At 40.2% G+C, this 13,392-nt stretch overlaps 1 protein-coding gene across 2 annotated transcripts in view; it reads left to right on the top strand.

The window, feature by feature from the left end:
• The window catches only part of TXLNG (taxilin gamma), a 50,545-nt gene that overhangs the window by 21,619 nt on the left and 15,534 nt on the right, over window positions 1-13,392 (top strand). For both annotated transcript variants that reach the window (XM_012434444.2, XM_012434447.3), the window contains exons 2-4: window positions 3,403-3,706; window positions 5,290-5,381; window positions 12,251-12,421. In XM_012434444.2, coding sequence (XP_012289867.2) covers window positions 3,403-3,706; window positions 5,290-5,381; window positions 12,251-12,421 — 567 coding nt within the window. The remainder of the gene's footprint in view (window positions 1-3,402; window positions 3,707-5,289; window positions 5,382-12,250; window positions 12,422-13,392) is intronic.

Genomic DNA, 13,392 nt, shown 5'->3' with positions numbered 1-13,392 from the left:
AATTATATCTCATAAAGGTGTTAGAAAATAAATCACTAATGGAACTAGAAAACTAGAAATTAACCAGTCTTATTCCTCAAGTAGCTTTCTTATTAAAATGGATCTTAGGACAGGCCTCAGGGGTTTTCTTGGTGAAAATTATTTAGGCTTCCCCTTTTTTCTACAAATTGCATGCTCACTGTATTTTTGATATGGCTTGACATCATGTTTTCTGGGATTGTGTGGGTTTTATTATCATTACATGTCTAAGAAATTCTGTATTAGAGATAAGCAGTCTTCTATTGTCTTTTTTTTTTTTTTTTTTTTTTTTTTGAGATGGAGTTTTGCTCTGTCGACCAGGCTGGAATGCAGTGGTGTGAATTCAGCTCATGGCAACCTCCACCCTCCAGCTTCTAGCGATTCTCCCTGCCTCAGCCTCCTTAGTAGTTGGGATTACAGGTGCCCACCACTATGTCCGGATAATTTTTGTATTTTTAGTCGAGACGGGGTTTCGCTGTGTTGGCTAGGCTGGTCTTGAACTCTTGGCCTCAAACAATCTGTCCGCCTCAGCCTCCCAAAGTGCTGGGATTACAGGTGTGATCCACCACGCCTGGACTGAAAATTATTATTTTTTTTAATTGGGGAAAATGATATTAATAGTATTCATTTTTTCCCTCTATTGCTTTTGTGTAAAGGGTCTCTTTATGTATCTGTGTGCCCAATTTGTGCATGACAGTTTAGTATTTGATTAAAGTAGAGGCGAAACTAGCAGTTACATGTGAAATGTAGCCTTGAAACGATCACTTTGCATCTGTTCTATTAATAATAATTCTGTTATAGTATATTATTTGGGTATATTGTGAATCCCCTTCTGCCCCAAGAGACGGGGATCTCACTATATTGCCCAGGCTATCCTCAAACTTGCCTTAGCCCCCTAAATACCTAGGACTACAGGCATGTACTATGATGCCAGGCCATTGTGAATTTGTTTTTTTTTTTTGAGACTGAGTCTTGCTCTGTCACCCAGGCTGGAGTGCAGTGGCGCGATCTCAGCTCACTGCAACCTCCGCCTCCTGGGTTCAAGTGATTCTCCTGCCTCAGCCTCCTGAGTACCTGGGATTACATGTGCACGCCACCTCATTCGGCTAATTTTTGTATTTTTAGTAGAGACAGGGTTGCACCATGTTGGTCAGGAGGCTGGTCTCGAACTCCTGACCTCATGATTCGCTTGCCTCGGCATCGCAAAGTGCTAGGATTACAGGTGTGAGCCACTGCACCTGGCCACCATTGTGAATTTTTGGAAAACTTAATATCTGTGGGTTACGCTTGAGAAACATTGCCCTATAGAATATGATACATATGGATGTGAATTTTAAAAATCTTTTCAAATAATTTAAGAGTTTCAGTATTTGTAAGTTTTTTCTATCTGAATTAGGCTTAGAGTGTGGCATCAAACCATAACTCTGAAATAGATAACCCATTTCCTTTTAATGTGTTAATTTTTTTAAGAAATCAAAGTTTTACATGCACATTATTTTAAAAGTGTTATGAAAAGCAGCATGTCTCTTCTTAGAGGAATATATTTGTTTTGGTTCCTCATACTTCTTGAATAATGTATAAGTTGCAACTTTAAAAATAAACTTTACTGAAGTAAAACATAAATTGAGAAAAGTATACAAATCATAAATGTTTAGGCTTAATGAATTTTCACAAAGTGAATGTGTTACGTCATCTAGACCAAGAAATAAAATACTATGAGCACCCCGGGAGGCCCCACCCCCAATAGTGACCACTGTCCTGATTTCTAGCACCATTTATTAGCTTGGCTTGTTTTTGGACTTTATACATAAATTATTTCCTACAGTGGATATTCTTCTGGCACCTTTTTCACAACATAGGTGTATGAAACTCATCTGCACGGTTATATCCAACAGTAGTTCATTCTCACTGCTGGATAGCATGGAATCAACAGTTTATCCATTCTGTTAGTGATAGAAATTTGGGTTGATTCCATTTTGGAGCTATTACGAATAGTCCTTTTTTATTCTTGGCCTTTGGATACACATATGTACACACTTGGGCAAAATCCCAGGAGTAGAGATGACTGGGTTAGAAGGTATCCATATTGCCAAATAGTTTTTCAAAGTGGCCTTGCCAGTTTGTTCTTCTGAAAGCACAGTACCGGATTTATCAACATTAGATTTTAAAAGATAAGATTTTATTTTCCTTAACCTCTCTATCCCCTTCTACTTTGATATTTTGAGTTCTTCAGTTGCATAAAATGATTGTAACTGAAAATCACAAATATTTGCTCTCCCATGAATTTTTGAAAGTAGCTTTTGTCCATTTGTGATAAGAGAACAACTTCTAAACACCTGCTCCCACAACTGTGTTATTCAGAAAAGGAGGAGGCCCTCTTTATTCAGAGAGTAAACGCACAGAATTTAAATTTGTGCCACATCATGACCAGGTAGTGTTCACAAGGGAAAAAAACTCAAATAGGGTTAACAATGTGATAGAAGACAGAGTAAGGTAAAATTACTGATATAAGAATAACATACTGGAATAAAGGCATCTTTACCATGTGTATAATCTGTATTAGGGCAGGGATAGCTGCTTAAAATATCAGTCTCAAAATTTCCATGGCTTACTTAGCATGAGAGAAGTTTCTTGTTCACCTAATAGTCCAGCATAGGTTTTCTTTGTAAGTAGGGTGGCTTTCCTGTATGTACATAGGATATGGAGGTCCAGGCTGCATTTATCCTGTGGCTCTGCCGTCCCTTAGGATCTTGGAGATGTCTGCATTTTGCCAGAGTGGGAGAGAAATGGTGGAGAAATAACTTGTGCTTCTACGAATAAAAGTCTTGTTACAGAAACGACAGTTGTGGCCTCTGCTCACATTCAGTTGGTGGGAACTTCATGTGGAAGTCACCCCTAGGTGTAAACGGGCTGGGGAGTATAGTCCCTGGCTGGGCACTTGTCACATAGTGCTAAGTCCACAGGAACTTGGGTGAACATGGGGTTGTGATGGATAGCTAGCTAGCCATGTCTGCTGTACTGTCTCCTTGAGGAAAAGATCAGAATAATTAATATTCATTAAGTGGGGACAGTTTTGCTTCTGTTAAGGTGCAAATTATGTTAAGTGGTTAATTTTTATATGGAAATCAATTTAGACTTATAACTAAATGGCTTTCTTGCCTCCTTTGGTACTGCATAGTTGTGTGATTCATTTTAATTTTAATTTCCTTATACTTTACAGTTAGGTCACCTCTCAGTGAAACCTAGAAACTACCATATTTACATCAATTTTGCAAACCACTAAGAAAGAAAATACTCAGGCTATGATGTGCCATTGGTTGTAAATGTTGTTTATGTTTGATTTAACACCTTCTGCATCGTTTTTCTCCTTCTCCTTTCCTCTAGTTTGAAATTGGCACAATGGAAGAAGCTGGAATTTGTGGGCTAGGGGTAAAGGCAGATATGTTGTGTAACTCTCAATCAAATGATATTCTTCAACATCAAGACTCAAACTGTGGCGGCACAAGTAACAAGCATTCACTGGAAGAGGATGAAGGCAGTGACTTTATAACAGAGAACAGGAATTTGGTGAGCCCAGCGTACTGCACAGAAGAGTCGAGAGAGGAAATCCCTGGTGGAGAAGCTCGAACAGATCCCCCTGATGGTCAGCAAGATTCGGAGTGCAACAGGAACAAAGAAAAAACCTTAGGTAATAACCTGATCAGTGGTTGGACAATTCACATGCTAATCATTTTTCTTATGTTTTCTGCAGCCCAGATGATTTTGATCACAGCCACTTTGCCCAGATGATTTTGATCACAGCCACTTTAGAGATGCTTAGCCAACACACCTTGTGTCTCCAGTGAGGTCAGTCCATGTGTCTGCTGCAGTTACGTGCAGGAGGCGAAAACAGCAGAGAGGACGCTTAGTTTTTGTTTTCTAAATAATCAAGAACTGGCTAATTTTTAAACTTTTTTGTAGAGGCAGGGTCTCACAGTGTTGTCCAGGCTGGTCTCAAACTCCTAAGCTCAAGCAGTCCTCTTCTGCCTTGACCTCCCAAAGTGCTGAGATTTCAGGTGTGAGCCACCATTCCTGGCCACATTACAGTTCTTTCTGATCATATTCAGTAATCATGTTTAATTGTCTCTTAAAGGGCTTGGGTTAAATGAGAGAAGATTTCATTAATAAAATTTTACGTGAGTAGAAAAGCATTCTTTTTTGAAGTCAGCCTTTTTCCCCCATAGCGGTCTGTATGTCTGAGTTATTTTAAGATATATATTTTTATGCAATATCTAACATATAAGAATGAATATTAAAAAAATTAAAATGGTACCTGTCACCCAGCTTAAGAAATAAAAGATTACCCTTTATTTTGAAATGCCATTTGTCCCCTCCTATCTCAGCGTCTCTTTGCCAGAGTCCTTACAGTATTGTTAAGGTCTTTTTCCCATGGGAAGAGCTATCTTGTCATCCTTTAGTTAGTTAACCTTAGTTAACCTATGGAATATACTTAGTAAAGCATAAGTTTTTTAACTGTTCCTAGGAAAAGATACATTCACCTGTGATTATGTGTGTCTTAGGCAAAGTGTAGTATCAGCTGAAACTCCCTTTAAACTTGCTTCTATATTTGAACTTGATTAGGAGGAAGCTTTTAAAAATATTCTCTGCCCTTTGTAACTTGCCCTTTGTCTTAACTTGGACATCAGTGATTAGGCAAGGTAAATTTTTTTTTTTTGAGACGGAGTCTTGCTCCCTCGGGCTGGAGTGCAGTGGCGCAATCTCTGCTCACTGCAACTTCCGCCTTCCAGATTCAAGCAATTCTCCTGCCTCAGCCTCCTGAGTCGGTGGGAATACAGGTGTGCGCCACCACGCCCAGCTAATCTTTTTGTATTTTTAGTAGAGACGGGTTTCACCATGTTGGCCAGGATGGTCTCAATCTCTTGACCTCGTAATCCGCCTGCCTCGGCCTCCCAAAGTGCTGGGATTACAGGCGTGAGCCACCGCGCCTGGCCTAGGCAAGGAAATTTTTAAGCTTTTAACAAGTGTTGTTGTATATAGCTAGCAGCGTTAGTGAGTGAGTGGAGAAATTTGGGGTGGGGACAGGGAGGGGAGAGAGGCCTGCTAATCCAGAATTTAAAAATTATCTTCTGAACTGGTAAATCTCTTACTTCTAATTATAGGTGTAAATTAGTTTACTCTGGATGTCAGAGCACAGGAATCGTTAGTAGAATTTGCAGGTTAGATTTGATCTCATTCTTCTGGGACTTAATTTCTTTTCTTGTTAATCATCAGGAAAAGAAGTTTTATTACTGATGCAAGCGCTAAACACCCTTTCAACCCCAGAGGAGAAGCTGGCAGCTCTCTGTAAGAAATATGCTGATCTTGTGAGTATTAAATCAAGGATGTGAGAGCCACAGAAAATATAGCGAAATGTGTGTGTGCTTGATAAGTTTCTTAAAGTACAATTTTGATATGGCCTTAAATGTAAAATTCTATCTGATTCCAAATTGAAAAAGCGAATCTGGTTTGTTGGGACTGTTTTTGGTGGTGGTGGTTGTTGTTGGGGCTTTTTGTTGGTCATATAGTTTCATTTTATGAGGTAATATATAGGGAACATTATAATGCTAAGATGTGGCATAGATTTTCTAAAACTCAGTTTTAGAGTATAAATCAGCCTTTCCATTGCTATATTGTGATGCCTTAGGTGCCACTCAGTTGGGGTGTAGTGGTTCCTGTCTTAAACTTTTACTAAGGGAATTCTAGAGGTCAAGGATGTAACTTGATTGAAATTGTGAGTTAGATGAAATCGTCTGCTAAAACAATACTGTGTCTCAGAAATACTTACTTAGCATCTACTATGTGTCAGGCATTCTTTTTTCCGTCTTCTAAAGACATTGACCTCATCAAAGAGTTTCTTCTCAGCTATATTATTTCATGTAGCATTAATTCTCTTTTTGGAATTATGAAGGCAGTTTCAACTTGGAACCCCTGCCATCCTATTTGAATTGAAGAATGGGAAAGTCATAGAACACTTTGAAGGAATGGTTGTGGGAAACTTTTAGAATAAGTGGTTCTAATCTAAATGCTAAAATTATTGCCTTTTGTGAAATACTTAGGTGAATTATGCTGTACAATTTTTATGCATCTTCATCTGTTAAAACAGTTAATTCCATATCATAAGGTATTACTTTTTTTTTAATCAGTGATCAGCTCTAAAAAAATATGAGTTCTGTTAGTTTATTACTTGAAGAATGATAGTTACTTTCCCTCAGTTTATAAAGTGGTCCAGGTATACCTCACTTAGCTGGCATTCAGCAGCCCGGCACTTTCCACTATTTGTAGCAGCAGGACGCCCTGTGCATCAATGAAAATGTCCCAGAACAGTCACAAAAGCAAAGATGGCAGAAAACACAGTGTGGTTGGATTGATGGCTTCAGGAAAGGAATGTGGAAGCCAGTGCCCCTTGGTGCCTTTCACATGAGGAGAATCATGCAAGAAATGGTGGAAAAAGAAGAAAGACAAGAACAGAAAAGGGAAAAAAAAAAAAAATGGAGAAAAGAGTACAACCAGAAAAAGCAGTGTTGAAAGTTAGTCACCCAACCCAGTCATGTGACAATGACAGACAGCCGTGAATTGGTTAGAAGAGAGAACAAATAGTGATCTGGGGCAGTTGTTCCCAAACTCACGCTGATCGTTGACACGTTGGTTAGAATGCACACTCTGATTCCCTAGGTCTTGGTTGGGGCCTGGGGATCTACATTTTAGCAAATGCCCAGGTGACAGTGATGATGCTGCCAGAGCTTGGATCACACTTGAAGCAGCAGGGGCTAGGGTGTTTTTGTTCGTGGTTTTTGGTTTTATTGTTGTTTTGTGTATGGGTATGGTTATTGTTAAGCGCCAGCAGTAATGGCTATGTTTATTTCAGGATGTGACACATTGAAGACTTATCTAGTGAGTGATCTCTCTTTCTTATAGATTTGTACTGAAAATTTGAAACACAAAATGTGTATTGTTTCCAGAATATGTTCTAAAGCTTGATTTCTTGAAGCAACACATATTTCACTTAAAAGGTAGAGTATATATAGGTTGTGTAGCAGTGAGGCCACCAAGGGAGTAGTAGCCTTTTCCCAAGGATTATTCTGAAAAGTTCCATTTTGCCATCACTGTCCTCTACCCCTTTGTGACAAATATCATCTGATGTCATTGTGCTTGTTGCAGTGACATGCATAACTGTTTTGTGGAGCAGTTGGAATGGAGTTCTGTCCACTGTAACTGGGGTTGTCCATTGGGGAGACCCTGTGGCCAACACGTTCACCAGATCACAAGGATTCATGAAATTGTAGCATTTTGCTTTTAGCTATGGATACTATTAACATGATCCTTAAGTACTTTGTAATGCCATTCTTTCCCATCCTGTAGTCAGTTTGTATAGATTATTATAGCGTAATAATCTTAATGTAGGTCCCATTCTCCTTACTCTTTTCTTCTGAAGTATCTTGGTTATTCTTGGCCCTTTACTCTCTGTAGATTTTAGATTCAATTTAGTAGTTCTATGTGCCGGGGGGAGGGCACCATTTGGGATTTCAAAGAGCATTTCACAGAATATGTAGATACATTTGGGGAAGAATTGCCATCCACATGATATTAATGTAACTTAAGAAAAGTGGTTATCCTGGCCAGGTATGGTAGCTAAGCCCTGTAACATCTGCACTTTGGGAGGCCGAGACAGGATCGCTTGCAGTCAGGAGTTCAAGACCACCTGGAGCAATGTCGCAAGGCCGTGTACACACACACACACACTCTCACACATGCATACCTGTAGTCCCAGCTACTTGGGAGGCTGGGATGGGTGGATCACTTGAGCAGGAATTGGAGGCTGCATTGAGTTTATGCCACATGACACCCCAGCCTGGGTGACAGAGCAAGATGCTAGCTCCAAAAAAAAAAAAAGAAAAGGTTATTCTTATGGGAAAAGAGTGAAAGTAGATCCTTACACACCAGAGGCAACAGTCAACTCCAAATAGATTAAAGGCTTAAATGTCAAAAGTTAAGCTTTAAAATTTTTAGATAGTATTTTGATTTATTAATGGGTAAATATTTTTCCAACCTTGAGTTAAGGAAGGATTTCTTATAACACAAAAAGCACTGTCAGAGGAAAGATTGTAGAAATTGGCTTTATTGAAATTAAGACTATATTTTTGTTAAAAGATGCCTTTGAAAAAGTGAGAAGACATGACAAACGGGGGAGAACATATTTCCAACAAATATAACCAGCAGGAGATTTAGTATCAAGAATATCTAAAGAACACTAATGTGAAAAGGACAAATAGCCCTATGGAAAGCTGGGTGAGACACGAAAAGGGCATTTCATAGAAGTGGATAAACAAAGACATGAAGATAGCTTAATATAAAGGTCCATATACATTCAAAGAGATGTTCTACTGATAAGTGATTAGGGAAATGCAAATCAGGACCACAATGAGATGCCATTTGATTTTATGTCCATTGTAGTGATATAAATGAAGAAATCTGATCATTTTGGAGAGGATGTGGATCTACATGATCTCATATATTGCTGTTGAGAATATCAATTTGCCAGACCCTCTGGAAAGTACTTTGGCATTGTCACGTGAAATCGAACATTTAAGCCGGGTGTGGTGGCTCACACCTGTAATCCCAACACTTTGGGAGGCTGAGGCAGGTGGATCACCTGAGATCAGGAGTTTGAGACCAGCTTGGCCAACATGGTGAAACCCTGTCTACTAAAAATACAGAAAACTAGCTGGGCGTGGTGGCGGGTACCCCTGTAATCCCAGCTACTTGGGAGGCTTAGACAGGAGAATCACTTGAACCTAGGAGGCAGAGGTTACAGTGATCCGAGATCACATCACTGCACTCCAGCCTGGGCAATAAGAGCAAAACTCTGTCTCAAAAAAAAAAAAAAAAAAGCCGGGCGCGGTGGCTCAAGCCTGTAATCCCAGCACTTTGGGAGGCCGAGGCGGGTGGATCACGAGGTCAAGAGATCGAGACCATCCTGGTCAACATGGTGAAACCCCGTCTCTACTAATACAAAAAATTAGCTGGGCACGGTGGCGTGTGCCTGTAATCCCAGCTACTCAGGAGGCTGAGGCAGGAGAATTGCCTGAACCCAGGAGGCGGAGGTTGCGGTGAGCCGAGATCGCGCCATTGCGCTCCAGCCTGGGTATCAAGAGCGAAACTCCGTCTCAAAAAAAAAAAAAAAAAAAAAAAAAAAAAGAAAGAAATCGAACATTTAGAAATCGTTGCCCAGCAACCTCATTTTGGAGGTTTGCACAGAAGAGAAATTCCTGACACGTGTATACCAGGAAACACATCTGAGAGTGTTCATACCACTGTGAGTAATAACAAAACCTAGAAACAGCCCAGATGCCCATTTATACAAGAGGATGGATTAATAAAGAGGTTTTTTTTTGTGTGTGTGTGGTATGTTTTTGTTTTTTTTCTATCTGTCTGTTTGGTTTTTTGAGACAGGGTCTCACTCTGCCACCCAGGCTGGAATGCGATCATGGCTCACTGTTTATTTTTTAGAGACAAGTCTCACTTTGTGTGGTATGTTTGTGTGTGTGCTATGTTTTTAAAAAGTGGAATATTATACAACCTGTGGGCCAAATCCAGCCAAAGTCTGTTTTTATACTGCCCACAAGCTAAGAATGGTTTTACATTTTTAAGATGATGTTTAAAAATAAAGAAGAACACATGACAGAGACCATATGTGGCCTGCAGTGCCTAAAATATTTACTTGCTGGCCCTTTACAGAAGAAATCTGCTAAGCCCTGATCTGCAGCTGCACGCCAACAATGTGGATGAGTCCTAGCAATATATTCGAGTTGTGCTGTCCAAGACGGTGGCCATCAGCCACACGTGGTTTATTAAATTAGTGTAAGTTAAAGAAAATGAAAAATTCCTCAGTTGCACTAGCTACAAACCAAAAGGATTTTTTTTTTTGTTCAAGAACTACACACAGATGAAATGAAATAATATAGAAAGGAAAGCGAAGGAATAATGAACACAGGATTCAGGATTGCACTAACCCGGGGTCAGGGAAGGCAAGGAGCTCCATGCCCTAGTGAAATTATAGTCAGTGTGCAGAACCTGCAGCCTCTTAAACTGAGCGGCTGCCCGTAGTTCGTAGTAATTTTGCTTCACAAAATTATACAAAAACAATCATTTTTTTCCTGCAAGAATTTCAGTAAAGGTGTTTTTAATATCTGTAAATGTATTGCCTGTAAGGATGCATGATATGTTTTGGCCACAAGATGTCACTCTTGCTCTTCAAATTGTGACTCAGCATCATTTTCTTCTTTGGTAAAATCTTTATTGAAAGGTCAGTAAGGCTGCCATCTTATCTGTTCATGTTGCTTTAACCTTGAAACACACTAATTTGCTTCATACCTAAAATTGCAGCAATTCTTCTCACAAAGAAACTTGGGTGCTGTTTACTGAGTTTTAGATTCTGATGAGTGTTTCAGTACAGTAGCCTGTGGGTGTAAAACTCGATGGTATTGATTCCTAAAACATCATTTAAAAAAAACAAAACCCAGCCGGTCATGGCGGCTTATGCTTGTAATCACAGCACTTTGGGAGGCCGAGGCGGGCGGATCAATTGAGGTCATGGGTTTGAGACCAGCCTGACCAACAGGGTGAAACCCTGTCTCTACTAAAAATACAAAAATTAGCTGGGCATGGTGGCAGGTGCCTATAGTCCTAGCTACTCAGGAGGCTGAGGCAGGAGAATTGCTTGAACTCGGGAGGCAGAGGCTGCAGTGAGCAGAGATTGTGCTACTGCACTCCAGCCTGGACAACAGAATAAGACTCCCTCTTAAAAATAATAAAAATCAAAAAACAAAACCCTAAAGCATAATAAATTGATTTTTAAAAATATTTGGATTTCAGTATGTTTTTTAACAGGTAGGAAATGATCTAGACAGACATTCACCCAGCAAACAGCAATTCAGGACATGCCTGGCTTTAGAACTGAGTCACTTCTGGCCTTCAGCACTGGAGTGGGTTTCAGCCAGAACTAAGGCTGTTTATTTTCCAAAAGGTTAAGGCTAGAATGTGTAGGCAGTGTTCCCACTGGGCCCCAGGAAGATTCTGGGGCAAGAGGTATCCAGTTGAAGGGCATCATCCTTCAAAAAGCACAGGATTGTAGCTAGAAATTGAAGAGCCCATGTTGCCTCTTCAAATTGTGACTCAGCATCATTTCCTTCTTCGGTAAAAGCTTTATTGAAAGGTCAGTAAAGCTGCCATCTTATCTGTTCATGTTGCTTTAACCTTGAAACAGACTAATTTTCTTCATACCTAAAATTGCAGCAGTTCTTCTCACAAAGAACTTGGGTTCTGTTTACTGAGTTTTAGATTCTGATGAGTGTTTGGAGTGTTTGGGTTGAAAGCAGGAAGAAGGCCAGGTGCGGTGGCTCATGCCTATAATACCAGCACTTTGGGAGGCTAAGGCAGGAGGATCACCTGAGGTCAGGAGTTCGAGACCAGCCTGGCCAAGATAGTGAAACCCCGTCTGTACTAAAAATACAGAATTAGCCATGCGTGGTGGTGGGAATCTGTGATCCCAGGTACTCGGGAGGCTGAGACAGGAGAATTGCTTGAGCCTGGGAGGCGGAGGTTGCAGTGAGCCAAGATCGCACCACTGCATTCCAGCCTCAGCAACAAAGCAAGACTGTTGCAAAAAGAAAAAAAAAAGAAAGAAAGAAAAAAGAAAGCAGGAAGAAGATGTGTGACTAGTGTCTGAAGTCAGGAAGTTGGCAAAATTCAGGACCCCAGGGGATAGCAGGCCAATACGGAAGTCAAGAAAGCCAGTGATTCAGGCAGCTTGGTTCAAATCCCCACCTCACCCCATACTGATTATCCGTACTAATTAAAGAATGTTGGGCAATTTATTAATGTCTCTAGGTTTATACATTTCTTCTATAAAATCTGGATTATAAAGGGTTGTTGTGAAAATTAAATCTGTCTAAAGGAGTTTTTTAAAAAGGAAAAGATTGGTTATTTTCTGCTACCCTAAATTTGCTTACTTTTCTGTCACAACTGGAAGAGGAGAAGGGTGGCAGCGTAGCATGGCATGAAACAATTTAAATAATATATTACACTACAGTATGTGGCTTTTTGAAAATGTGTTCCATAGCTCTTATTATAATTCTAGCCATAACTCTAAAGTTTTTACTATACTTTGTAAATGTAAAGTGCTTATGAATTTTAGCTGGAGGAGAGCAGAAATGTTCAGAAGCAAATGAAGATTCTGCAGAAGAAGCAAGCCCAGATTGTGAAAGAGAAAGTTCACTTGCAGAGTGAACACAGCAAGGCTATCTTGGCAAGAAGCAAGCTAGAGTCTCTTTGCAGAGAACTTCAGCGTCACAATAAGACGTTAAAGGTTAGTGGGTTCATTTGTCTTTTTTTCAGGAGGGACTTAGCTGATTTTATAATCACCTTTTGCCTATCTGAAATAAATCCTTGTCTCTTCTTAGAGACAGATACTTCCCTTGCTTTTTATTTTGCTTGGCCTAGTGCCTTGTGTGAGGTCATCGTAAATGTAAGACCAAGGCTTTCTACGTAAGTTTTGGTTTCCTGTTCAAGGAAAAGCGCCTTAGTTGCCTCATACTTGGCCACAGGGAATCCATGCCCAAGGCCCTCCTGCTTAGAGCCGTGGCCTTGGAAGCTCAGAATTGCCAGTTTTCTGCTGAACACTGATACCAGCTGATCACCAAGTAGGAAAGGCTGCAGTGAAATGAGAAACTAGTTACAGACTTGAGCCAGAGTGAGTCTGGGAAGGGAGAACTCCTGCTGAGCTCCTGAGCATTTGCTAAGTACTTTTAGGAAATCACTCACACCTTGGCTGAGGTACCTAAAGATTCATTGGTATCAACTGGGGAAGAGGGAAAGGAGCAGAGCTGCCAGAAGGAATCTGCCTCTTAGAACGGGACGGGCCTGTCCCCATGTACTGTTGTAGTGTGACTTTAAGCAGAATATCTGATCAAACTCCCTTTATGCCCCAACAAGCCCCCAAGGCCCTAGACTATAAGAGCACTCTTGAAATGGATTTTCACCTGGTATGGAAGCCATTATTATCTTCTTTGCTTTTGAGCCCTTGGATTTAGATCTCAAAGTAAGTGGTATTTTTTTTCCCCATAGGAAATCAATATTTTGAGTAGGCTGATAACTGTTCAGACATGTAAAGGTCTTTTGACACTGGTATCCTAGCAAGAGTTGAAATTCACCTTTGAATTTTTTTTATTTTTCTTTTTCATCATCAGAAAGTAGTCACAGAAAAGAAGCTTTTTAAGACGAGGATTCCATTTGTCCTTTGCCCTCTAGGGAGTGGAAGATGTGACCCAGAAAGTAAGC

Source organism: Aotus nancymaae, unplaced genomic scaffold, assembly GCF_030222135.1.
Source record: "Aotus nancymaae isolate 86718 unplaced genomic scaffold, 86718_ANA_hifiasm-v0.15.2.pri h1tg000058l, whole genome shotgun sequence".
In the NCBI taxonomy this organism is placed as follows: domain Eukaryota; kingdom Metazoa; phylum Chordata; class Mammalia; order Primates; family Aotidae; genus Aotus; species Aotus nancymaae.
Note: the sequence above shows the minus strand (reverse complement) of the source record. Positions and strands in the feature narration are given on the sequence as shown.